Source organism: Podarcis raffonei, chromosome 10 (genome assembly GCF_027172205.1).
Source record: "Podarcis raffonei isolate rPodRaf1 chromosome 10, rPodRaf1.pri, whole genome shotgun sequence".
NCBI classification, from domain to species: Eukaryota; Metazoa; Chordata; class Lepidosauria; order Squamata; family Lacertidae; genus Podarcis; species Podarcis raffonei.
Window position 1 is genome coordinate 54,043,352 of NC_070611.1, and position 27,954 is coordinate 54,071,305.

A 27,954-nucleotide genomic window follows, 5' to 3' on the forward strand; every position below is an offset into this window, starting at 1 on the left:
TCTATAGCTGCTCATCCCTGCAACCAGGGTAAGAGGAGATTTCTTTTATTCCTATCGCTAGAGGCAAGGATGAAGAAACTGTGCCCGCCTTGCCTTGTGTCATGCACAGCTGCAATAGCTGCGGAAAGGGGTCTTACTCTTTGCAATAGGATTGTTGTTGTTGTTGTGAGTTTGGTGAAACGGAAAGCAGTATGGCCGAGTCCCTTCTAATTCCAGAGTGGATTCAATTGCTGGAACAGCCAGCAAAATGACCCTCTAAGTTTGGGTCACTAACGTTAAAAAAAAGTGGCTCTGTGCCAGAAAGCAAATGGGTCGGGCCTTCTCCCTCCCTCAACTGCCTATTAAAAAGACAAAAGACGGAGTTGAGGTTTGTGAGCTAGAAGATAGAAGCAGGCTGCAGGCTGGGCAGCCGAGAGTCAGAACCATGCCTGATTTCTGCTGGGGTCGAAAGCTGAGGCTATGGGGGAAGCAAACCCTTTTGGGGTGTTAATGCTGTGCACCCCTCTACTGTAGGCTCAGGGTGTATATATGTGTAAATAAACCATATATCCTAATGACACCACAGTCTCCGCAGTTGCACATTCTGAGGAAACCGAATTGTGGGTAAATGCCTGGAATCTCCCACTGCTCAGAGATCAAGTGTGCTTAAACAGATACATATACAAATTTAATAAATACTACTACTACTAATAATAATACAGATACTTGTTATATGATTAGCGATTGCCGAGACACAAATCTTGCCACACCTCCCTATGCCTGGGGTATACTAAAGAGATTAACCTGGGACATAAACTATGTCACCAACTGCCAAGGACGGGGGGGGGGACATCCTTTCCCCCCAACATATGCCTTATATCTAAGTATACATCTCTTCATGAGCTAACCTGGGCTGAATCTTGGGACCTTAATGCACTTAATATTCAATAAATATCAGCAGTCTATGAACATTTAAAGCACCAATGCCACAAATTCAGTTTGTGAAATGTTGGTTTACCATCATCCTCTTCTTCCTTTTTAGCTGTAAAGGGAAACCAATACATTATCCAGCCAAAACCTCAATATACTAATATAATTTGAAGATGGATGACAAGGAGAAAGAAGGAGCAGGCGACATTTCCCTGGAGGAAATGGGAACTCAAAAACAGGAACCAAAGACAGGTAATCTAGTTCTGGGCAGTCTTTTCTTTCTCTACCCACAATAGGCCTGGAGTTCTTGACTAACCTTCCATCCAAGTTCTGATAGACAACCGCAGCCGAGGACCTTCTAGAGCTGTGTTTTTGTATTGTTTCCCAAAGAGGTGTGCTAAGTGTGTTGATCTGCTGGGGTTGGTGGAAGTGGTAGTCCGAAACATCTGGAAGGAACCATTGAGGAAGGATGTTGTTGACTAAATCACGTCTGATTCTCAAGTCCACTGGTAGCTTCAGTCACTCTTCTGGTGGTCTGAGTTCCCCTACGTTTATTCATGCCTCTGTAGTGTGGAGTTGTCCATGCTTCATTCTAAATCTGAAATGACATTTTGCACAAATAAGACCAAGGGAATAATGTTATCAACCAACTGGCCAAATTCAGTACTTAAAATTTCTAAATTCAAAAACAGGAGTTGGTAGATCTGTTTCTTTCTATTCTGGGACATTTTCCCCATGCTTAACCCATACTTTTGTTCCATTTCTGTAAAAAATAAATAAATGTATATTTAAAGATCCTCCCAAAATGTATATGTAAATATGTATTTTGATGGATTTAAGTTATCAATACCAGCATTGCAACTTTGAGAAAGGAGCAAAATCCAGTAGACAGCTGAATCTTGGCTTGCACATTAATCCAAGAAGTACAAATCTGGTCATTTCATCAAACAATTTGCAAAGGCTAAATTGCTCAAGCATCCCTAGATAAAAGTGTCCATAAATGAGAACTGAGGTGGTGGGTGGAGAGAGAGAGAGAACCAGTTGTGGGGAAATACACATTTCAAAATTTGCAAGCAAATTGAGTTAGAATTTGCCTCAGGATCCTTCCCCCTTTCCAAATTCATTTCAGCTCTATTTTCTGCCCCCGGGGCGATTCTGCTGATTTCTCCTCCTCCCTAATCTTCAAAGATTCTGGCAGCTAAAATATCTAATTCCATTTAAACTAGCAGAACGTTTTGTGCTCTTGAAAACTCCCCGAGCTTTCCTGATCATTTCACACAGCAGCTTGATAGCAAGTCAGTTCTCTTTTGTAAGGCTGTAGCCTCTGTGTGGATAGTGTCCATATATAGATTAATCACTAGGTGGCACTAGACTCAGCTGTACTGGGGTGGAGCCAGGAATTTCCTGTTGCTGTTCTGTTCTTGCTGGAAAGAGACAATAAAGTTCTTGTTTACGCTCTTGGCTTGGGTGTTCCCGTAAGCCTTCTACAACAGTGGCATTACTACTACTAACACTGCCTCTCTTTCTTAACGTTTTAGAGCAGAAAACGTTTACGGTGGAAGAAGCTGTAGAAACGATTGGCTTTGGGAGGTTTCACATTGCACTCTTTTTGATCATGGGCAGCACTGGTGTAAGTTTCTGATTCTGAAAATATTCCTCTATATGCAACATTTTGAAAGAATAGTTTTATAAAGCGTACAGATTTGAGAGGTGGTTTTTGACCACTTACCTTTAAGAACATACGCATTACTCATGTGTGTGAGCCGAACATTTAAACTTAAAACAATTAGTTAGCCAAGTTCAAAATGCCATCCCTTGCATCATCATCATCATTTTCTCGCCAGAAAATGATGTCTCGCCAGAGTGGTGTGCATGCTCTGGTTATCTCCCGCTTGGACTACTGCAATGCACTCTACGTGGGGCTACCTTTGAAGGTGACTTGGAAACTGCAACTAATCCAGAATGCGGCAGCTAGACTGGTGACTGGGGGCGGCCGCCGAGACCATATAACACCGGTCTTGAAAGACCTACATTGGCTCCCAGTACGTTTCCGAGCACAATTCAAAGTGTTGGTGCTGACCTTTAAAGCCCTAAACGGCCTCGGTCCAGTATACCTGAAGGAGCGTCTCCACCCCCATCATTCTGCCCGGACGCTGAGGTCCAGCGCCGAGGGCCTTCTGGCGGTTCCCTCATTGTGAGAAGCAAAGCTACAGGGAACCAGGCAGAGGGCCTTCTCGGTAGTGGCACCCGCCCTGTGGAACGCCCTTCCAGCAGATGTCAAAGCGATAAACAACTACCTGACATTCAGAAGACATCTTAAGGCAGCCCTGTTCAGGGAAGTTTTTAACGTGTGATATTTTACTGTATTTTTGGTTTTTATGGAAGCCGCCCAGAGTGGCTGGGGAGGCCCAGCCAGATGGGCGGGGTATAAATAATAAATTATTATTATTATTATTTATTTATACCCTGCCCATCTGACTGGGTTGCCTCATCCACTCTGGGCATCTTACAGCATATTAAAAAAACATAATGAAACATCAACTTCCTGATACAGGGCTGCCTTGTATGTCTTCTAAAAGTTGTGTAGTTCTTTATCTCCTTGACATTTGAAGGGAGGGTTCCATAGGGAGGGTGCCACTACTGAGAAAGCCCTCTGCCTGGTATTAAAGTGGAAACTTTGGAACTAGGCTATACTGCTTTATTGTAAATTATCTAGCCTGAGGATTCCAACAGTAACAGAAACAGAAACAAGGCAGGCAAATTCTACTTCTAGATTATAAAATACATAGTCGAGTTCAAAAATGGAGTCTCTACTTGAGTGGAGACCAGAGACATTTCTGTCTGCCTCAGAATCATGGTGGAAAAGGGGCTGAGTTTTGAGGCAAGGGGAAGTAGAAAGGATTAAACCCTTTTGCCTTTTTCCCACCAGAGAATTCAAGGGAAGTGACCTCACACAGTGCCTTCTCTAGTAATCAGGAACTCTGAGTCTTAACCCCTTCATATCCTTATTTAGCAAACATGCTAAACAAAATTTTTAGATTTTGGCTGCAGATCCCCACAATTTACACACTGAGGTTTCTTTTCAGTGGCTAGATCAGCACAGATCATTTGTTCCCCCCCCCCACCCCACTAGATCTCATCTGATCAACATATATCTAAAAGAACAAACAACCCTAACTTTTAAATTACAGGAAAACAGACAGTTGCAGAGTCAATTAACCCAACCTACAGAAGCAGAGTACAGTGGTACCTCGGGTTAAGTACTTAATTCGTTCCGGAGGTCCGTTCTTAACCTGAAACTGTTCTTAACCTGAAGCACCATTTTTGCCAGTGGGGCCTCCCCGTGCTGCCAGAGCACGATTTCTGTTCTCATCCTGAAGCAAAGTTCTTAACCCGAGGTACTATTTCTGGGTTAGTGGAGTTTGTAACCTGAAGTGTATGTAACCTGAGGTACCACTGTATAGCCTTCCATGCCATGTGACAATTGCAGCGTTCTCCAACCTGCTGCCTTCTCTTGGATGCTGTCAGATTGCAACTCCCATCATCCCTGACCATTGGCCATGCTCCTTGAGACTGATGAAAGTTGGAGTCCAACAAGAAATGAAGGACACCAGCTTTGGGAAGGCTGTGATAGGGGATGATCTCAGGCAGAGCGTCTTAGTGTGTGTCACAGTCCTGTGGTGCCAGCCAGGGCAGAGCTCAGTGGAGGGAGAAGCCAGCCAACCAGCTGCGGCTCAGGGGTTTACTTGCCTGAAGGAAGAGTCCGTATACAAGATTCAGTCCAGTTCTAAGGTCAGGAGGATCTCAGCTCATGTAGTCCGGGGGTCAAGAAAGCTGAGGGTCCAAGGTCATTAGAAGCAAGAAGCAGCAAGGTCTGGTCAGGAAGGACAAATCTTGTTTCTAGCAACTGAGTAAGGCTGGAAACCCTGCTGAAGAAAGCTGGAGCCAGCTGGTTCTCATCAGGAGCAAGAAGGCTGATCAGTAGCAGGTGGAGTCACTTTGCCTTCTACTCCTTCAAGTGAAGCTGACTTTTGGCCCATGGCAGTATGAGAACTTGGGGGGTGATAAGCAAGTCCTTGTTTTTATTGTCTGTGAAATGGTGGAAGGTTTGCCTATGTACCGTACTTTTCCGTGTATAAGACTATGTTTTTTTAATTAACAATTATGCTAAAAAGTGTGGGTTGTCTTATACGTGGATAGTAGACGTTTGATTGGTTGCTTCCGTGGCTGTCAGCGGCTATTGGGCGTGTTATTGGTTGCTGTGTCAAGGTCTGGTGCTGATTGGCTGACACTGCGACAATTGGGCTGGCGATTGGCAGCTTCTGCCGGCAAGGGGACAGACGAGAGGCGGATTTTACACTGTATGCGAGTGAGCGATTTTTGGCAATCCCCCTCCAAAAGATGCTCAGCAACTCTGAGCCATCTCTTAAATTCTTAAATTTGAGTCCCCCAAAATAGGGGGCTTCTTATACATGGGGGCGTCTTATATACGAAAAAAATATGGTAACTGAATGTGCTTATCCCTGAAGGTGGCTGAGGCCATGGAGATAATGTTGATCGCTGTGGTGGGTCCTGTCATCCGCTGCGAGTGGCAACTTGGAAACTGGCAAGTGGCTTTAGTGACAACAGTGAGTAGAATTTCTAACTTTTCTTCTAGGTTGATAAAGGTGGGGAAAGAAGCTGTAGAAAAAGCATTTCCTTCTACTGAATAGCCATCGTATTTTTAACCATCTAGCTAGGAACATTTGTGTTGTCTCTTCCCTGCCCCTATGTATTTTGATATGTCAATAATAACATCCTTTCTGGTCTAATTCTCACATTATGCTCTAGGGAGGGAGAGAGAAAAAATTTCAGTTCACAGTCTGCAAACTGAAATGCAGTCGTCCTTTGCACTTCTCCAAATATTGCAATTTAGTTCTTGAAGCAAGTAATGCGTAGAAAAATGCATGTAGTAGTTATAGTGTGTGTGTGTGTGTGTGTAACATTTCTGCAAACAATTTTCCCTACTACAGAGCATTTTGCACACAGTTTTTCCCTAATACAAAATGCATTGTATTAGGGAAAATTGTTTGCAGAAATATTTGTACTAGGAGAAAATAGCACTAAAATGCTTATAAGCCTTCATGATAACGTTTTAGAAAAGGAATTGTAGTCACAATTAATTCTTTTGATTACGCAGTACACTGGACAATTTACATATACTAATTGGAAAATTGATTAAGTGATTATGTGATTGGAAATTTGATTAACTGATTGAATGAGTGTTCAGTATGTGCATTATGGTTTAGTAGAATATGGAAGAATTTGCTGGGAAGTTTAATTATATGGATATGAATACAAACGGGAAATCTGACTTTCTGACAATGCGACAGAAAAAAGATTAAAAGTTGGATAGAGGAGAGTATGGGAATATACAGGTGGCAATGGAGGATATAAAGGACATTTTCTCTAATGAATGAAAAAATATGAAGACTGGAGAAAGGAAAAGGAATTTTAAGAGAAAATAAGCTAGAGAAGCTGAGAAATCTAAGCAAGGAGAAGAGAGCAGTAAGGAGCTATTTCATGAGAGAGATTCAAGATTAATGGAAAAATTAATGAAGTATCAGAAGCAATTAAAAGCGATGATAAAAAGTTCAAGAGGCTCAGAAAGAGGTTCAGACACAAGAGGAAGCAGGGAGAAAATTAAGGAAGTGATTGATTAGGATGCAATAACTGGTTGAGAGATTGCTATTGAACAACACCTACGCAGACGTGATGTTAGTATATTACAGGCAAAGGCTGAATTGATAGATTTAGAATTAAGGCACATGAATTTGAAGTTGAGAGGAGTTCTGGAGGAAAGAGAAGGGGATGGTTTGGTTGGTTAAAGGCAATATTCAAGGGGTTTTTAGAAATAGATGAAGGTTGCAAAACTGGCACTGAAAGGGCATCTAAGATGAACCGAAGACATGCAAAAAAGAACAAGCTGGTTAGATGGCAGATGCTGGGTGGATAGAGAGTGTTAAAGTAAAGGATGCAGCATTAAAGAAAAGAAGAACAGGAACAGCATTAAAAACCAGCGGTCATAACACTGAAGTACTTGCAAATACAGTCGTACTTTGGAATTCGAACAGAATCTGTTCTGCAAGTCCATTCAACTTCCAAAATGTTCGAAAACCAAGTCGCAGCTTCTGATTGGCTGCAGGAAGCCCCTGCAGCCAATCGGAAGCCATGGAAGCCTTGTGGATATTCGGGTTCCAAAAGAACGTTTGCAAACCGGAACACTCACTTCTGGGTTTGCGGCTTTTGGGAGCCAAAACATCCGAGTTCCAGGGCGTTCAGGATCCAAGGTACAACTATAAGTTCAGAATTAAGATTTCTAACAATGTGCTTGAGACAGAAGACCCATCCTAGATGGCACTCTCCCTTTGGTCTGAGTGCCCAATAATTTACCTAGATCCATTTATTTCCAATCCCTTCAGATGGTGTTTTTTGGCTATATGATATCCAGTGTCATCTTTGGAGTTCTAGCTGATAGATACGGCCGCTGGAAAGTAAGTGATGCTCTGTCTTGGTTGGGTCTCCAATTTAAAGCCCCACAAAGTTGCCACTATCTTTTACTGCTTCTGTGTTTTTAACACCAGCCTGACATGTAGGGATGTAGCAGGATACATTTCTCCCAACCAACATAGGAAGTAAGGTATTTATTTTGCAATCCTTTTTTACACCATATCAGACCGAGATTTTTTTCATGCTATGCTGTCTAGGATCACTATAACTGAGGATCCCAGGGATTGAACCTCAGGCCTTCTGCAGCCAAAGCATGTGATGTAGTAGTAGTAGTAGTAGTAAATGTATTACTTATACCCCACCCATCTGGCTGGGCCTCCCAAGCCACTCTGGGCTGATCCCAACAGAATATTAAAAACACGATAAAACATCAAAAACTTCCCTAAAGAGAGCAGCCTTCAGATATCTTCTAAAAGTCAGGTACTTGTTTATTTTCTTGACATCTGATGGGAGGGTGTTCCACAGGGTGGGTGCCACCACCGAGAAGGCCCTCTGCCTGGTTCCCTGTAACCTCACGTAGTGAGGGAATAGTATAAGGAAATACAGCACCCACATAATTTGCTGCAAGTACGAACAGTTCTTTCCACACACACCACTAATAATAATAATAATAATAATAATAATAATAATAATAATAATAATTTTTTTATTTGTACTGAGCTCATCTGACTGGGCTGCACCAGCCACTCTGGGCGGCTTCCAATATATATATTGGAACATAATAAAACCTTAAACTTTTTTTTAAAAAACTTCCCTACACAGGGCTGCCTTCCGATGTTTTCCAAATAGCCCCATGGGTATTGTAGAACTGGAAATGTTGAACAATGGGTGGGTGGCCCTAGGCAACATTAAATCAACACAGATCAATACTGTCTCAGTGGCCAGTGTGGAGTTTTGCTTGGGTGTCAGCTGACCTCCTTTCTCTGTGCTCTTTCAGATTTTGTTCATCTCTTTCATTTGGGGAGCCTATTTCTCCTTGCTGACATCGTTTTCCCCTTCATACATCTGGTTTGTCTTCCTCCGGACCATGGTGGGATGCGGAGTCTCTGGCCATGCTCAAGGGTAATGTTGTGTTGCAAACAGCACCGGGAGTAGGAGCATCAGCGGATGACAGTTGAGAACGCCACATCGGGGAGACAGATAATCCATATCAATACGTACTTGCTGATCACTCAGTTTTGCGGTTATGGAGGTGCTTCTGGTTCTGCAGCTGCTCTGGGAAACTCAGGTTGCAGTGAGGCACAAGCTACCTTGTACCGAGGGCTTATCCACACTTCCTCTCATCCTATTGCTTTCTCCCAGGGAAAACTGCTCTTTAGTGCTCAATCGGAGCAATGGCAATTGGGTTTTCTGTGGATTGCCATTTGTTCCGATTTAAACTAAAGAGCGGGTTTTTCTTGGGAAAGGAGCAGGGCAAAGGGAAAACCATGCAGACCCATGCCTTCTAGACACAGGACAAGTGATAGGGTTAGAGTTAGTATTGCCTACACTGACTGGCAGCAGCTCTCCAGGGTTTCAGAGATGCCAGGGATAGAATGGGGAACCACCTGCATGCAAGGCAGATTCTCTACCACTGAGCTATGGCTCTTCCCCCGTATCATCTCTCTGTGAAGTTTTGGTGCATTAGGTAATTCATACACAGGTTTGCCCTGGGCAAGGTGTCCTCTGGTGTACTGTCGCAGAGAAGGATTTAGGGGAGCACGTCTGGTTTAGTTGCATTGGGTGCAGGGCATCAGGGACGCTGCAGCTATGATGTCAAATGGAATGCAAGAGGTGGGGGCACCAAATTTTGGCGTTGCATAGGGTGCCACTGAAATTTAAGACCCCAAGGTTCATTCCTGGCCATGATGGACTTTCTGGATATACTGGAAGCTCTAACGACAGGACTTGAGTGGGTCTAAGGTAAAGGTAAAGGGACCCCTGACCATTAGGTCCAGTTGTGGCCGACTCTGGGGTTGCGATGCTCATCTCACTTTATTGGCTGAGGGAGCCAGCATACAGCTTCCAGGTCATGTGGCCAGCATGACTAAGCCGCTTCTGCTGAACCAGGGCAGCACACGGAAACGCCGTTTACCTTCCTGCCGGAGCGGTACCTATTTATCTACTTGCACTTTGATGTGCTTTCAGACTGCTAGGTGGGCAGGAGCAGGGACCAAGCAACGGGAGCTCACCCCGTCACGGGGATTTGAACCGCTGACCTTCTGATCAGCAAGTCCTAGGCTCTGTGGTTTAACCCACAGCGCCACCCGTGTCCCTTGAGTGGGTCTAGCCATCTTTAAATTCGCACAACGCCCCAGACTGATAGGGGCACTGTAGATGCAGTAAGATGTTAGGTTGGGGGTAAATTGAAAGGAGGGCTAGGTTGAGCTACCAAGCACTGGTCAATGTTTTTTTTTTAAGTGGGTGAGGGTCCAGGGAGCAGACATTAGCAGTAGGCCAAATCAGCTGCTCAAGAACGTCTGGAGTGATGCTAGCTATCTTCCTATACATATCTAACTATTGCGTACCAAGTGAGCAGAATGCAGGAACAGGCACTGCCAGTCACAGAATCACAACTTGGGCCAGCTGGAACTATGGAAATAAACTTGGATATGGCTTATATATTTCTTTGTCTCTCTGTAACTTTTCTCTCTCTCTTTCTTCTTCTTCTTCTTCTTCTTCTTCTTCTTCTTCTTCTTCTTCTTCTTCTTCTTCTTCTTCTTCTTCTTTAGGCTTATAATAAAAACAGAATTTCTGCCTACAAAATACCGAGGCTATATGTTACCGTTATCGCAGGTAAGCTAGAAGTTACGCTCACTGAAAAACAAAATGTGGAAATTGCTGCAAGTTTGTTTTGGCTCAGTCTGGCTCACAGCTGTGCTGTCTGGGTGACTGCAGGTATATTTGCATCTATGGTTGTCTTCAGCTGTGTCACATGAGGCCGGTTTTTGAACATGCGCACCAGCTCAAATTTGAAAGACTCAATACAAAAAAAAAAAAAAAAACACCTCAGGATTTTCTGTGTTTTCTATAAGGCTTCCAAATGCCCCAGAACTGCACAGTTTCCTACTTCTGTCTGTGAAATATCTCCGTCATCTATATTTGTTGCTACCCTTTGCATCATGAAATGTGTGCACCTTTATCCAGGGAATAAATTTATTCTCCAATAAATTGGATGCTCCATATATCACATTCTGAGAAAGTCTGGCAGCTGACATTCAACCTTCCAGGGCCAAGTTGATGAGTACATTGCTTACTTTATCAAAATCCGTATTGACAGTTTCCCAGTCGGAAGCCAGAGCGCATAACTAAATCTCTTTGCTTAATAATATTTTATGTGGCAGCAGCAGCTTGGAGGAAATCATGAATTCTGATGTGACTGTGTGGAGAGGAACGGCTGCTAAAACAAATAATGAGAAGAGAATCCCATCACCTTGTGTTTTAACCTCTGTTTTCCCCTCATTTGACAGGTGTTTTGGCTGGCAGGCTCCTTATTAATTATTGGACTGGCGTCAGTGGTTAACCCAACCATTGGGTGGCGGTGGCTAATACGAATCGCCTCTCTGCCGGGCATTGTTCTCCTCCTAGCATTTAAGGTTTGGAAGACTTACAACCAAGTTACTAGTATACACAGTTATATTCCGCTGTGGGCTAAGTCATGTAAAATGCCTGCGCGTGCTTGCTGATCTGATCAGTCTTTGGCCGTGTCCAGTCAGACAAACCTATCTGGTCTGGAAATTGTGGATATAGCCAGCGGCAGTTTCCATGATCATAGCAGCACATTTCCCAGGACGTCTTCTGACTAATTACGTGTGGTCCACGCTTGTCCCCATGTACACCTGCCCTAGGATGGCTCACGTGGACGGGAAAAGTGTGGTGTGAATTGACCAACACAGTGTCTTTGTATTGATGTTGCTGTGAGTTCTATAAGCTTGCAAGAGTAAGTAAAATCTGCTCTTTATGTTAGTAAGAACTTGGCAGGAAGGCTGTAACATGCAAGGTGATGCTAGAAGCTCTGCCACTTAACTTTTCTAACCTGTTTGCCTTTGCAGTTTATCCCCGAGTCTGCTCGCTATAATGTGTCTTGCGGGAATGACAAAGCTGCTCTTGCAACGCTGCAGTGGATTGCTAAGATGAACCGATCTGTTATGCCTGAAGGAAAGTTGGTAGAACCCACTGATGTAAGATTCAGAATACTGCCACTGTACAGACTGATCAGATGACAAAAGACAAGGAGCTCCTCTCAATCCTCAACCCTTTCATGCCCTCCTTCCTTACTTTGGATAGGTTAACACAGTTAACCTGCTTTGCAGTATCGGATACGGGTATCTGAGGGTGGAAAAGCCAGCAATGCATGCCAGCTCCTGTTCCAAATGCGGACACACAGAGGCAATCTATATGTTTACAAGGAAGAGGGTGAGGGAAGGAAAAAAATGGAATGTCAGCAGCTTCACATATCCTCTAAGCCAGCTTTTGGCAACCTGATGCCCTCTAGATTCTTTGGGCTACAACTCCCATCAGCCCCAACCAGCGTGGGCAGAGCTGCTGTGAGTTGTAGTTCAAAGCATCTGGAGTGAAGGCTGTGCTAAATGTGTGACTGGACCGTGCTAGTCCTCATTGTCCCTCCACTGAAAGATGTGGTTTGTTTTTATTTTTTGAAAATAAATTGGGGGAAATTGACCCACAAGCTGCATGCTGGCCACACCATAATTTCATGTGGCCCACAGAGATGGTGTATCCAAGAGTTTGGGAAAGGGAAATGGGAAGGCAGAGAGAGGGGGAGAGAATCCCCCTCTTGCCACCTACCATTGGCTGCAGCCCACATTGGACTTCTCACTTAAATCAGTGGCATTCGGGGGGGGGGGAGGTTTTCACCACTGATATGGGGCAATTTCATTGGTTCTTACTTTTATTTAGCTTTATTTCTGGTGCTCACAGACAGGACACAGAGATGATGTATCAGGGCCAGTCCCAGATGAGGAAGAAGCAGAAGAGAATCACAGCAGCTTCCCTGGTGCTCCACAAACACATACACTTCTACAGAGCCAGTGTGGTGTAGTGGTTAAGAGCGGTGGACTCGTAATCTGGTGAACCAGGTCTGCGTCTCCACATGCAGCTGCTGGGTGACCTTGGGCTAGTCACACTTCTCTGAAGTCTCTCAGCCACACTCACCTCACAGAGTGTTTGTTGTGGGGGAGGAAGGGAAAGGAGTTTGTGAGCCGCTTTGAGACTCCTTTGGGTAGTGATAAAGCAGGATATCAAATCCAAACTCTTCTTCTACTACTATTTCTAGCCTTTAGGCAGCGGACCACAGGTCTGAGCCCCACAGAGCAGTTGCGGCAACAGTAGGGCCCCTCCCCTCTTCTGGCTTACATGCTCTCCTCTGAGACTTCTCCTGCAGGGAAGTCATTGCTGTTCTTCCCTTTTCAAGCCCCTCCTAGGAGATGGTGGGACCTGTCTCTCGCCTGAACCATTCCTTCTTCCTCCATCATGTCCTGTGTGCCTTACTCAAACTGCCCTGACTCTCCCTCCTCCCCTGGCTCCTGCCTTGCACATCCCATAAATCGCTGGTCCCCTTGCCTGGGTCCCCTGACTCCGCCACAAACTCTTCACAGCCCTGCCATTCCCTGACACCCTACTGCTTGTCTCTAGCACCTGGTATACAAAAGTATGCTACCTCTGTATATTTTGTTGTCATGGCTAATTGCCGTTGACAGATCCATCCTATGTGAACCTTTCCACTTTGCTAGATGACATGGACTCTACCCCTGAAACTGCCTCCAAGCTTGGGGCTTCAGAATTGCAGACTTCAGGGCTTCAGCCACACATTCCCAATGTGTTTCATGCTGCTCCTTTTCCATTCTTTTCAGGAAAGAAGGGGTAGGTTCAAAGACCTAATGGATCCCAAGTACTTACGGACAACTTTGCAACTATGGATTATATGGTAAATGTGTTTGATTTGCTTCTTTCAGATGACAATGCATAAGCAAATTGAAATCGATGGACTCGGTCAAGGGAGTAGGCTCAGATGCATCCTAAGGATCAAAGCTATTATTCAGAAACTAGTCAGTCAGAATGGGAGAAAATTGGTTATGGTAATTGAACTCACAATTCCCTTTTTTCCCCATTTCATGAAAAGGACTATATTCTGCCAGCTGCCTCTGTGTTGCAGGCAGAGAGACCAGAATTGCAGCTAATGACATTGCGCTTAAAATCTATTGCTCTCTCTCTCTCTTTTATAATTTGGGAAAGTAAATGTGGATAAAAGATGAATACAAAACAGATTATAAGACTGTATCAGAAGCACTTGTATATGTCTAGATCCTTTGAAATGGTGCTATTGTATAGAATTACAGTGCAACCGCTGCTTGCCAGAAATTCAGTCCATGATCTTACTCTGTTGGACATGTCATTTAGCTGTTTAAACGTGCCTACATGCCCACACACTCTGAATTCTGCTAAATGCATTGTTATAGCTGCGAGACATAGTGGTACGTACACAGCAAACCTGTCCATGCATTTGGGGCATAATGAACTTGCTTTCTCTTGCAGTGTTGCAACCTGTCATTGGACTCCCAGTCCCTTCATTGCTTAAGTTGGGGTTTTTTGCTCATCTGTTTAAAAAGTGGCTCATGGGTTCAGGGTGGAGGGAACTAGAAGAAGGACTTAGTCTTGGTAGAATCCCCAGTACATGCTAGCACGTGAACAGAACCTTTGCCAATCTGGCCATATGTTCAAAATTCTGCTCCAATAGACTATTCAATGTCCAATGATCAAGACATTTAGCGCTGATGTGTTATACAGTCTTCATGTAGAAGTGTAAACCTGTAAGAGAGTTATATGTCCATGCATAGATAGATTCACATACACGGACATTGCATGTAACATTTCACCTTTACACAGGAGGGATTTCATAGAACCATAGAATTGTAATAAATGGGGAGCTGCCACAGAGAAGGCCCTGCCGTGGGCCCTGCCCCCTGCACCACACCCATCAGAGAACCACCAGCAAGACTCCCCCCCCCACATGGATCTTAAGGCCAGAGCTAGTTGATATTGGGGGAGGCAATTTTCAAAGTGCTTTGGCCCCAAAGCATTTGTACATCTTGAATTGCACCTGGTAGCTCATGAATAGTCAGAGCAATGTTTTTAAGATTGGTAGCGCATGGTCCCAATCTGCTGCCCCACTCAGCAGCTGTATTTTTACCAGCTGTAGCTTCCAGATTATGTTTTCTGGCAGGCCCACACAGAGTATATGGCAGTGCTTCAAGGGGGACGTCACCAGAACATGACGCCAGGTTGTCCAGGAATGGCCATAGCTAGCAAACCCAGCTGGAGATGGATGTAAGCACTTCCTGCCACCCAAACCACTTGGTCCTCTACTGACAGATTTTAACTGAGGAGCATTCTCAGGCTACATATCTGTTCCTTTAGGCCATAGGTTTCTCTAGGGGAGTGCAACAGGTTGCCCTCCTGATTCCTGGGCAGGAGAACCAGCCACCTAGAATATGTCTGTCTCATCCAGCCCATCACTGCCTTCAGGCCGCTAGTACATTCAAAGCCTTGTGCAAGCAAAGAGCAGGGAAGGGCAACATGCCTCTGGGTGTTTGGATGTTGCTTTCTCCTCCTTTTGAAACTGCAGGTTTTTTCATTAATCCTGCCAATGTCTTAATCTGTTTACAATTGGTTTGCAAATACTGAATAAACCATTTCCATTCCTTTCTAAAATAATAATAATGTTAGCTTGATTTCTTATTCTCCCAATATAAATTTAAAAAAATAAAAAATTGTCCAGTAGCACCTTAGAGACCAACTTTGTTCTGGGTATAAGCTTTTGTGTGCATGCACACTTCTTCAAATGTTCAGATTATTTTCCCGGTTAGTTTCACCATTTCTGCGTAGTCCATTAACTTCTGTATCTATTCTTCTCTCATTGGGACCTCTTCTTCCTTCCATTTTTGGACAAATAACATTCTTGCAGCAGTGGTTGCATACATAAATAAATTTCTATACTGCTTAGGTAGTTCTGATCCCATAATTCCCAAAAGAAAAGCTTCTGGGTTTTTTTTAAATAAATGTTATCTTAAACATATTTTTCAGTTCATTATATATCATTTCCCAGTAAGCTTTAACCTTATTACAAGACCACCACATATGAAAAAGGTACCTTCTTTCTCTTTACATTTCCAGCACATATTTGATTTGGATTTATACATTTTTGCCAATCTACTAGGTGTTAGCTACCATCTATAAAACATTTTCATATAGTTTTCTCTTAAACTATAACATGCTATAAATTTTATATCCACGTTCCATAAACATTCCCATTCTTCCATTTCTATTATGACCAATATCTATTGCCCAGTGTATCATTGAAGATTTCACTTGTTCATCCTTTGTCTCCCATTCCAATCACATATTATACATTTTAGACATCACTTTAACAGGTCTCTTTCTAGTTGTGATGTTTGTTCCCCAAACCCCCGCTTCATATCCTTTTAAAATACTTCATTCAGGTGGTGATATTGAACATCCGTGAGATATTCACTACGTTGAAGAATTTAACATTTCAGCATCTACTTCAATGAAACTAGGATTTATTTGTAATTGTTTAAAAGTGCTCCAGAGGTGTAATTTAATAGCAGGCCTTGTTTCCATACTGTAGCACAGAGCTGTTTTATGAATTGCAATTGTTTTCAGATCCCACAGTAGTTAAGCTCTGCGTGTTATTAACTGGCTGAATTGCTGTCGCCAATGCCCTCAGTTGCTCTCCTTTCTAACATTTCCCCCTCTTTTTCATAGGCTTGGGATATCTTTTGCTTATTATGGTATCATCCTGGCCAGCGCAGAGTTGCTGGAGAAGAATCTGGTTTGTGCCACAGGGAGAGGAGGAACCAGCAAAGGGGATGAGCTGGGGGATTATTCTGAGGAGACTCACAGCCCGTGCCTCTGTCATCACTTCGCCCCCTCTGATTACCAGATCATGATCATCAGCACAATTGGAGAGATCGCATGTAACGTCTCCTGCTCTGTCTATTTAAAAACAGGATGCGGGGAAATCTCTAAAGCAGAGGCAGGAAGCTGTGGCCCTCCAGATAATACTGGACTCCAGCTCCCATCAGCCCCAGCCAGAATGGCCAGCAGTCAGGAACGATGGGAGTTGTGGTCCAACAGTATCTGGAGGGCTACATCTTCCCCACCTCTGTTCTAAAGGTCACAGAACAGGAGCTACAGACCCACACAAAGGAATCTTAGGAAGTGTACTGGGAGGGCTAATTTACTTTTTATTTTCACTAGTTATAATCATTGCAACGCTTAAAAGGCTGGCTATGAGATAAAGTTGTGGCCATTTTTAATCCAGAGCATTGTTGGTTTAAGTTTGTACTGTCCCACCTCACACAGTATTAGGCCAGAGACACTGTGACTGGGACCATGTCTCCATTTCTCTTCTTAATGAGCTTTCAAGAAAATAAATCTGTGGCCCTTTTGCCACTTTTCCTTTCCCCTGCATTAACTCCGGTAGTGAGGTATATACAGTGGTACCTCGGGTTACAGACGCTTCAGGTTACAGACTCCACTAATCCAGAAATAGTACCTCAGGTTAAGAACTTTGCTTCAGGATGAGAACAGAAATCATGCAGCAGCGGCACAGTGGCAACAGGAGGCCCCATTAGCTAAAGTGGTGCTTCTGGTTAAGAAGACTTTCAGGTTAAGAACGGACCTCCGGAATGAATTAAGTTCTTAACCCGAGGTACCACTGTATGTCCAAAACATTCCCAGTAATCACAGAGAAGTAGTAAAGGAAGTAGCTGTTGAAAGTGTCTCCCCTGAGGCTGGAGTGGGGCAGGTATAAACACAGCATAATAGCTCAGGCGGGTCATCTGATTCTACAGCCTGACGTTCTCCCCTTTCTTCTTTTCCAGTAAATCCTCTAAACATTCTGGGCATCAATTTTCTGGGAAGGCGTCTCAGCCTGACAATCACCATGGGATGCACTGCCGTGTTCTTCCTCCTGCTCAATATATGCACTTCAACGTAAGTGTTTTCAGGTGGTGTGTGTATCTGTGCAAAGTAAGACTGAAACAGTCCTGTTTGCACTGCACCTCACACCTTTGCTGCACCGGTGATGTCTACACTCTGTGTGCTAGTCGGTTCATTCTGAAAATGCAACTCACTTTCATCCCTCCCTACCAGAATGGCCATTCCTGTTTCAGGAACTACACTCTTCCTAGTTGGTTAAAGATGGCAAGAGCTATCTGCAGTGCGGATGCTTCCGGCGCCTGCAGAAACTCAGCAGTGTGCTTCCTTACCAACATAGCATGCCGCAGAGAGCTTGATCCAGAACAGCCACTGCCAACCTGATGCCCTGCAGATGTATTTGACTGCAGCGCTCACCAGACCCAGAGGGCATCAGTTTGGCAAAGGCTGATCTAGAACTTTAGCAGACTCCGGCTGACTGTAACTGGCATCTTGAGGGTTGCAGGAGGTCACCAAACATAGGGAATCCTGGAGTTGATGCACCTACAAATGTGACAGAACTATAATTCATGGGGGAAACTCAGGGTTCTCAATGCTAATGTAGGAGAGGATTTGCAGAAGAGATTCAGCAGGCAGGTCCTGCCAATTCTCCCCTGCACAGCAACCCCTCAGTTGTTTTTAGTTAATTTTCTCCCCAGTTAACTTCTGAAACCAGAAGTAAGCCTAGACAGGGCCGTGGAATGACCTTGGGGAACATTTGCTGAGGAAACCCGGCACATTTGGAAGAGGTTAAGAACCCCTCCTTCTCACAGCCTTTCCCTGTAACTAGCAATGGGCCCATCTGTCAATCTTTGTTTCCCTCAGCTTCTCATTTTTCCTTCAATTTGGTTCTCTGCACATCTCTACATCGGATTGTGATTAAAAACAACTGCTCATGAAAATTCACCAGCTTTTGGGTGCTCATTTCACCCAACAGACACAGCTTTGCAAGCACTTTTGTCTGTTGTTTTCACCAAATATATGCACTTTACATTAAAGCACATTTTATCCCAATAAACACATTTTTGTACACATTACTTGATTGACATTACATTTCTCCTTCTCTTCCACTGAATTTCTCCTTCCTTACCTGTGGGGAAGAAACTAAGGTAGGGAGAAGGCCTGGTGGTATGACCAGAAAGGACCAAAGTTGCCACGTATATACAAATGAGTGCAGGTGTGGACACCTCCGGTCATGTTCAAATAATGCTCAAATGTGGGCAGGCCTTTATAGTAAGGGCCTCTTGCACCTCCATTAGCTCAACAAAAGCTGGTTTGGAAACTTTCATTTGATAGATAATGTCCAGTTTTGCCTTCTAATAAATATACATTACAGTTTCCTACAGCAAAGGCGGGGGGACGTGGGTGGCGCTGTGGTCTAAACCACAGAGCCTAAGGCTTGCTGATCAGAAGGTCGCGGTTTGAATCCCCATGACAGGGTGAGCTCCCGTTGCTCGGTCCCTGCTCCTGCCCACCTAGCAGTTTGAAAGCACGTCAAGTGCAAGTATATAAATAGATACCGCTCCGGCGGGAAGGTAAATGGTGTTTCCGTGTGCTGCTCTGGTTCGTGAGAAGCAGATTAGTCATGCTGGCCACATGACCCGGAAGCTGTCTGCAGACAAACGCCGGCTCCCTTGGCCTATAGAGCGAGATGAGCGCACAACCCCAGAGTCATCTGCGACTGGACCTAATGGTCACAGGTACCTTTACATGCAATGTCTAGGAAGCTTATAGTTTCTCTGTTTACTCAAGGCAGTGAGCCTAAACTATGGACTGAGTCAATATGGCCACTCTAATGTAAAAATTATGTGACAAAGCAGCGTGAACTTCAAACCAGTTTTGCTCCAGCATGCAGCTCCTGGCAATGAATGGTGTTTGTGCCAGCAGAGGATGTTTGAGGATGCCAGGGTGAACAAAGTGTACCAGCTGATTAATACCAAGACTTTAATCTTGGTTAATTGCTTGACTTACATAAGCTTGCAATAAACCTCCGTGTTATTATGAGAGGGAGAAGAGAGAGAGAGAGAGAGAGAGAGAGAGAGAGAGAGAGAGAATATGTCACACACAAAAATGAATTATGTTGTTTCAGTGGTGCAGACGAGTCAGGTATCTATATCTATATATATGCAGAGCTAGAGCTGGAGATATATAGCTATTAATTGGTTTTCTGCTTCTTCTAAGGAGAGGGTTGAGTAACTGCATTGGGCATCAAAGCTTTTGTTGTTGTTGTTGTTGTTTAGTCGTGTCCGACTCTTCGTGACCCCATGGACCAGAGCACGCCAGGCACTCCTGTCTTCCACAGCCTCCCGCAGTTTGGTCAAACTCATACTAGTAGCTTCGAGAACACTGTCCAACCATCTAGTCCTCTGCTGTCCCCTTCTCCTTGTGCCCTCAATCTTTCCCAACATCAGGGTCTTTTCCAGGGAGTCTTCTCTTCTCATGAGGTGGCCAAAGTATTGGAGCCTCAGCTTCACGATCTGTCCTTCCAGTGAGTACTCAGGGCTGATTTCCTTCAGAATGGATGCGTTTGATCTTCTTGCAGTCCATGGGACTGTCAAGAGTCTCCTCCAGCACCATAATTCAAAAGCATCAATTCTTTGGCGATCAGCCTTCTTCATGGTCCAGCTCTCACTTCCATACATCACTACTGGGAAAACCATAGCTGACATCAAAGCTTTACCGCCCTGAAACTCTTCAGCCCATGCAGTATCTACTACCCCTCCCCTAACACCCCATACATTATATGCTAGGAGTTCTGGGAATGATTTTGGATGCATGATAGGTCATATTTGGTGGAGGGGCCAGGGCAGCAGGAAATGCCCATCTGCTAGAATATCTTTTTTTGTTTTGTTTTATGCGCTGTCTGCAAATGTATGTGTCTCTTGTGACTTGGCTCATTCAAACCAGTCGGATTGCATTGGCGCTTGGAACATCCAGGTCTTTGTTCTAGAGTTTAGGCACACGGTGAGCACATTGGAATGCACTCCGCCAGGAAATTAGGGTGGTGCCAAGCGTTTGTTCTTTTAGGAAGCCCTTTCCAAGGTTTGTTTGTTTTTTGTTTCTTTATGTAACCAGGATTTTTCAGGGTAGCATTGTTAGATATAGCTCTTGCCGCTTTTACAGAAGGATTTCGCATATTATTTTTGTTTTAACTTTTTTGTAAAAAGAACAATAAACTCTAGGTGAGGACAGAATGTATCTTCTGGAAACTCCCGAGAAGATGCGACATAGGGTAAAAGGCCATTGCTCAGAGCAGAACATCCATTTTGCATGCTGTAGGTTCCTGGGTTCAATTCCCAGTTGGGAGAGGATCCTGTCTCAAAACTTGGACAGCCATTGCCAGTCCCTGTAGTAGAGCCTTGTGTAGGCAATACCGAGCGATAGACAAATGTTCTGACTCATTATAAGGCATCTAATTGAGCACAGTTATTTTGTTGAGACCCTTGATCACACATTCTAGTAGTATATGGCCAGGGATGTGTGTGATTGGCTTGTGATAACACTGCAAGCTACGTATTTATTTAAACCAGGCTTCCTCAAACTTGGCCCTCCAGATGTTTTTGGCCTACAACTCCCATGATCCTTAGCTAGCAGGACCAGTGGTCAGGGATGATGGGAACTGTAGTCTTAAAAACATCTGGAGGGCCGAGTTTGAGGAAGCCTCAGACTATTTATATCCCAACCTTCCATTTATAAACTATTTATATAAACTATTTATATCCCAACCTTCCATTTAAATGCACCACAGGCAGCTTAGATCATATTAAAACAGAGAAGTTGTGGGGCCTCTCCAGGTGCTGTTGGACTACAACTCCCATCATCCCTGATAATCAGCCATGCTGAGACTGATGTAATTTCAGCTCCATCGAGAGGGCTGTAGGCTTTTCATCCCTGAATTAATCTCTGAATCTGAAAATGCATAAAAAGCAACAGGAAATGTCAGGGTTACCTTGGAGCAGACTAGAACCACAAAAAGGCTTCCAATCTTTTTAAAGCGTTTCAGAGGGATCCTTCCCATTCTCTCTCTGTTCCCTCTCAGCTCTCACCCAGGCACAAATAGACTTTCTGGGCACCACAACTACCATTACTTGCCGTGGGAGTGTCTAAGTGGCTCTGCTTAGTCTAAGGGTGCCTGCGCACAGCTGCTCCAAGCATCCATTCTCTCCTGTGTGCTGTCTTTGAAAAGGGTCACCACTTTTGAAGTTATTCATATAAAATCCCCCTTTATGGAATTCTTGGTACGACGTACAATCAAGGACCTCAAATCAAATGCTGGATAATGATGTGAATTTCCCCATGCATCCTCTTTCTTCCTTTTCTAACCAGCTCGGGCCTCATTGGTTTTCTCTTCATGTTGCGTGCCTTGGTCTCTGCAAATTTCAACACCATCTACATTTACACAGCGGAGGTGAGATGCTTTTGAACCCGTGAATTGTGGAAGGGGAGGAACACACAACAGAGGTCTCTCATCATAGCTTTCCATAATAAATGGGAAATGTAGATTGACAATTCAGCTCAGTGCATATTTACTTAGAAGTAAGTATCATTTAATCCAATGAGATTCCCACATTAAGTATCGGGTTGAAGCCTTAGCTGGGTAGCTGGAAGGAGCAAGAAGGCAGTGCACAGCTAAAAATATTTCTGTTCAGTTCCTAGGATTTGGATGGTGTTGATATGCTTGAGCAGGACCCTGACCAAATGATACTTCCTCTCTTAATGAGTAAAGGCGGTGGTGCTTGAACAAACAGCGCCATGCTTACCAATGAAGGATAGTATTATGCACACATTACTACAGTACCACTCCTTTTTGTGATTTAACAGAGCATTGTATGTTTATATTGCATACATGAACAAACCTAAATGATTTAGCAGCTCATAAAAGTTGGTGTGCCGCAGAAGAACCACCTCAGACCAACTCTTGCTTGGTAGTAAATGCTACTCTGTTCTTCACAGGCTGACATAAGAAAATCTATGTTAGATAAGTATGGAATAATTTATAATCTTCCACTTTGAGTCACCTGTTCTCGTGCATATCTGAAGTCCAGAAGTGAATAGCTGAGGCTGATTTTGACATTAGTTTTTTGTGGGGGGTTTTAAGGCAAAAAAACCTCTTTTAGCGTCTGGAAACCTGAATTTGGACATTTTATCATTTTTTGCTGTCCAAAAAAATAGTTGAAATATCCAAGTAACAAAACAATAACCAAGTAAAATTCAACATTTTTATATTTCCAAACAGCAATGTTTTGCTTTCATTGCTTTCATTATTAGCCTTTGTAAACTAAATGGGCACAAAATTTAAGCATATTGTATTTTCACATTTAAATTAATGGGACTTTTTTTTTAAAAAAAGCTTTTTTTTGACTGGATTCTGCCAAATAACATTTTTAAAAGCAGTATCTTTTACAAGATTGTCACTAGAATCTTCTGCAGATACCATCTCTGCAGATACCATCTCTGGCCACCTAAACTCTGGGACCCACAATAGATGCTCGGTTGACAGTTTCCCAGTTTCCCTTTCCTTCAGTCTATACTATAGATCTGATCTTGAATTATATATTACTGTATTATAGGTTTATCCAACTATCATGAGAGCTGTTGGCCTTGGTACTAGTGGTTCTGTATGTCGTATTGGTGCTATGGTGGCACCTTTTATAGCCCAGGTAAGATGACTTTCAATAAAGTTACTTAAATATATTGTTTCGATTCTTTGGTTTCTGACCTGAATTCATGTGTATTCTCATCCACATTTTTAAATCAGAGGATGATACCAAAGCTAATGTTGACCTTTGTCAAGCTATTCTTGCTTTTGGAGGATCTTCAAAGGGCACCTCCAGACTGCTGTTTTAGTGCAGGTGTATTCCCCAATAAGTTCTTGACGCAATAGCAGTGTGTTTATCCTGCATTATTAGTTGTTCTGTGATGCTTTTCCAATGCTACCCTGCCTGGAAGGGCTATGGTGCAACAAAAGTGGGGCAGAAAACAAACCAGAACATTCTTAATATAAAAAGTTACAAGTAACGAGATGTGCATTAATTTCAAATGAAGTAGTATAGCCGCCCTGAAACCTTTGCCACACAAACAGTATTTAAAGAGGAATCATGTATGACCCCCCTGATAGCATCACAAGCACAAATCATCATGGATATGCAATTAAAAAATTATGTCTAGAGGGGCCCTAAGCTAGAGTAGTACTATTGTATTCCCAACTATTGTATTCCCAACAACTACATGTCGCAACACCATCTATCACCATATATGTTAAAATAATCCTAGATTAAAGCCTGAAAAGATATGCCTCCAGGTACCAGTTGATGAAAATTTCAAATGGGAAGAGTACTGTTGCAGCCAAGTGCTGTTTGTGGGCTTCCTGCAGGAATCTGGCTGGCCAGTGTGAGACGTGGATGATGGACTGGATAGGCTTCATGGCTCTTCTTAAAGGCTTGTGCACTGAATTGTTGGCCAACATGCTAAACTTTGAACTTTGAGAAAGCTAGAAAGGAAATCCTATGGGCTTAAAAAAAAAAGAAAGCGTTTGACCAAGTTGCATGGCAGCGTTGCACTAATACATTTTCTTTGCAGGTGCTCATGAATGCTTCTTTCTTGGGAGCACTTTGCCTTTTCGCTTCTGTTTGTATCGTGTGTGCTGTCTCTGCTTTCACTCTGCCCATTGAGACCAAAGGGAGAGCGCTTCAGGTTGGTAAACCCATCTTCTGTAGTGTAAGGTCAGAAGCAGGCTCCTGCACTGCCAAAGGCCACCGTGGCAGCTTCCTTTGAACTTCACCCCATTATGAAAAACAAACAAATCTCATAGGAGGCCTCTCCACATCAGGAGCAATGGAAATTGGTCATACCGTGAATTTCTGTTTGAAGAGTGGACTGGAGGACGTTTGCTTAGCAGAATGACTCCTCCCACGTCCTGTTAACTGAATATCCTCCAGTCCACTGTCGCAAATGATAACCTTTATGCCATCCATATGCCTACCTGAAGGAACTTGAAGACCCCAAAATAGGAGTGATTATTTGTATCATAAGTCAAAGGGGGCTTGGGTTGTATAATTACAACTGACTCAGTCTAATCTATTTGCAAAGGGAGCTAGTTAAGAGACTAACTGCTTGGATATATTGACGTAGGTGCACACCATTAACTGCCCCAATTCAGACTGGGGCCAGTGGGATTTCCAAATTACAGCTTGCAAGCCTGATGAGCTCCAATTTGTGTCATTCAAGAATAATAATTCAGGCCTTTGGGAGGAACCAAGGCAGTGAAGCTATTTATGATATTTAGGAGTATTGGTGACTGATTGTCTCTGTAGCATAACATGCCTTCTTATATTTAAAGACTGTATACTTGCTGTATACTGCCCTGTAATTGTTTAATGAAACACAGTAAGGAAAGACAGTCTAGAAATATTCTGTATGTTTATAACTAATAATAATTACCAGCAAACTATCTGAGTTATTGGGAAAATTAAAATCATTGAGTGGGGCCTGCAGCAAAATGATATATACTATACAAGAATGCTCCTGGAAGAGACAAAGAAAGACACCTTTCACCCTTTCCTGAATCTTGGCTTTGGAGATGCCTGCCAACCTCAAATTCAAAGGTATTGTTGCTACATCAAGGTTTTTGGAGGTTGGCAATGGGAAAAGGTCTCTCTTTTCCTCTCCTCTCTTCCAAAACCTCAGCACAGTGCAGGGGAGGGATTTTTTAGCCGTATAAGTGAATATCATCTTGTGCCTCATTCTGTGTCCAGGACACCATATAAGTTCTTAGGCACTCAACTGACAAATTTCTTCTTATTGTTTCCCTTTTCTTCTCCTGCCCCCCCCCCCAACACTGTGTAGGCTGTTGAAGTCACTGACATCCTTGGATAGCTTTGGGTTGTGTGTGCAGTTTCTTTTCATATTCTTCACATGCTTTTTCTTAATAAAAAAATCATGCCCTTAAATATATATATATATATATATATCATAAGGAGTCCAACAGGTACACAAAAAAGCCCTACCTTGTTTGTGGGTGGCTATTACACTAAGCTGACAGGCACCAGGCCACAGTAATTTGTTATAAGAAGGAATGACATATAATTAACCCAGTGACCCAGAAAACACCTCCCACCAATTTATAATAACTTAACACTGCGAATAAAAACCACGCTTTCAATTAGGGTAATTCATTCCTTACGTACCACTTAGATCTCATTTAGGCCTCTACATGCTACCCTCTGTTACCAGCGGCAAATTGTCTCTTGCACAACCTTCAAAGCTTTAATTCATCTGCAATTGGCTTGGTATGCAGCAGCAATGAAGAGAAAAGAACATTTAATAAACTATTAAACAATATTTGGAGATTGTTTGGTGGTTGTAGAACCACCAGGTTCTACAGACCTGGGCAAGCCACATTTCAAAGCAGATGTGCACCTAAGCTAATAAATACAGAGGCAGAATCTCAGCAGAAAAGAGAGGCCATTATCCATGTACAGTGGTACCTCGGTTTTCGAACACCTTCGTAGTCGAACGTTTTGGAACTCAAATCCCCAAAACCCGGAAGTAAATGCCTCAATTTTGAACACGCCTCAGAGAAGTCGAACAGGAAACGCGGCTTCCGTTTTGAGTTTTCCGTATTGAGGCTCCTGTTTTCAGTTTTTGAACATTTCAGAACTCGGACTTCCATAATGGATTGTTAGAAAACCAAGGTACCACTGTAGTTGGATCAATTTCTGGCTAGCCGTCTCCAGCTTATCCACTTTGAAACACCAGCTCTTTACACCTGGGAGAGAGGTGTGGCATTAGAAGCCAATGGGTTCAACCGAAGATCTTGTGTAATTTGCATTGATTCATTAACTGAATGGGTGGCTTCAGGAAAGCTATTGTCTTGTTATGTTTCCTTCTACAAAATTAAAACAGCCCACGTCACAACAGATACACAGAAATATATGTTGCTTCTTTTATATACAAAAAAAATGCTACTTAGGTTGTAAACGAGAGAGATGCCTTGGCAATAGTATAATTATTTTATGGCATTTCTTCCTTGCTCTTTGGCAGAAAAAGGCTCCAAGGGTGGCCTACACATAGGTAATCATTCATCGAGAAAGACTTCATGAAACGGCAATGTGATTTAACAACTGTGGAACCAACATATAGTTTGGAGGGACTGTATCACATGGAACACTTGCTACAGGCAACCATTTAAGGCAGCCAATACCACCCAATGGGAATGTTTCTGTGTATGTAGATTGCAGTGGAATGGAAAAAATCCTTCAAACAAACAAACAAACAAACAAACAAAAAGGCTGGAGGGTACCTGGGTGCCAAGCTCCTGTAGGTCAGTGGTTGCTGCATTGGGACATTTGTCCAAGGAAGCAAATTAAGATAGATGTATCTGCTGCTACATGGTGGCTGAGTGGGCACTGGACTAAAAGAATTAGAAGCATTTAATCCTGATTGCAAAGCTGACACCACTTAATTCTTGCATAGGTAAGTCATGGAGACCTGTTATTCTTAACACCTGTTTTTATCTTTTTAGCAAAGGAAATGAAGGTGACCAATAGAAAGAGGAAAAACCCAGGAGGGCTCTGTTACATTTCATGCATTTGAGCCTATTTCTCAGAAGAACAACTGAGATTTTCTCCACCCGCATTTCCAAAAAAAGGTGTTTCTTGTCTTTACAACATTTTAATAAACTTCTACACAAATAAATGGAACTGTACCCCATGTGGTAAGTTGTTTTTTTTTTAAATGTGCCCAACATCATGCTATATCCAGGCTTGAGAAGGCTCTGTAATGTGTGCAAATGTCTTGTCCCCCATTCATTCAAGTCACTATATGCACATGGCAGAACATGCTGTATAAGCCCACTGATGGCAGATACATAAACACATTAAAATAATTTTTCTGTTCCTCAGGTAGGTGTTGGCACTCTATGTATGCAGATGTTGGTAGCCGTCACTACCTCCTGTAGGAAGTGAGTCCCAGAGTTTATGCACAGCATGAAGGAATACTACCTTTTATCTGTCTTCAATCTTCAAATGTTCAGCTTCACTGGACATTCATGAGTCCTGGTGTTTTGAGAGAGGGAGAAAAACTTCTCCTGTTTCTCTATGCCATGCATGATTTTATAAATTTCTATTGTGTCACCTCTTACTTGCCTTTTCTTTAAACTAAAATATCCAACGTACTACATCGGGGAATTTTTCCATTCCTTTGATCATTTTGATTGCCCTTTTCTGAACCTTTTCCAACTCTACAGTACAGCCTTTGTGAGGTGAGGCAACCAGAATTGTACACAGCATTCCAAATGTAGCCACGTAAGAGATTTGTAGAATGGCATTATATCAACAGTTTTCAATTCCTCTCCTAGTGATCCTCTCATGGCATTTTACTTTTTTCACAGCTGCCTCATAGTGGGACAAAACTCCATTGAACTGTCTACTGCAACCCCAAGGTCTTGTTTCTGGCTAATTGCCACCAGTTCAGACCCCATGAACATATATGTGAAATTAA

The 27,954-nt window shown here is 43.2% G+C and overlaps 1 protein-coding gene across 1 annotated transcript; it reads left to right on the top strand.

Annotated features, from left to right (window-relative positions):
* Positions 1 to 1,033: 1,033 nt before the first annotated feature.
* SVOPL (SVOP like) lies at positions 1,034 to 27,160 on the top strand. The gene is made up of 15 exons (XM_053404587.1): positions 1,034 to 1,161; positions 2,448 to 2,539; positions 5,439 to 5,537; positions 7,371 to 7,442; positions 8,396 to 8,520; positions 10,170 to 10,233; positions 10,908 to 11,033; positions 11,490 to 11,618; positions 13,308 to 13,381; positions 16,240 to 16,451; positions 17,361 to 17,472; positions 21,781 to 21,862; positions 23,025 to 23,114; positions 24,034 to 24,147; positions 26,978 to 27,160. The coding sequence occupies exons 1-15, from the start codon at positions 1,083 to 1,085 to the stop codon at positions 26,987 to 26,989; spliced, it is 1,482 nt and encodes a 493-aa protein (XP_053260562.1). The 5' UTR covers positions 1,034 to 1,082; the 3' UTR covers positions 26,990 to 27,160.
* Positions 27,161 to 27,954: the final 794 nt, after the last annotated feature.

Coding starts and splice junctions, on each gene's coding strand:
- SVOPL (XM_053404587.1), top strand. CDS start 1,083: ATGGATGACAAGGAGAAAGAAGGAGCAGGCGACATTTCCCTGGAGGAA. Junction 2,540..5,438: donor TGATCATGGGCAGCACTGGT/GTAAGTTTCTGA, acceptor TTATCCCTGAAG/GTGGCTGAGGCCATGGAGAT. Junction 23,115..24,033: donor TGGCACCTTTTATAGCCCAG/GTAAGATGACTT, acceptor TTTTCTTTGCAG/GTGCTCATGAATGCTTCTTT.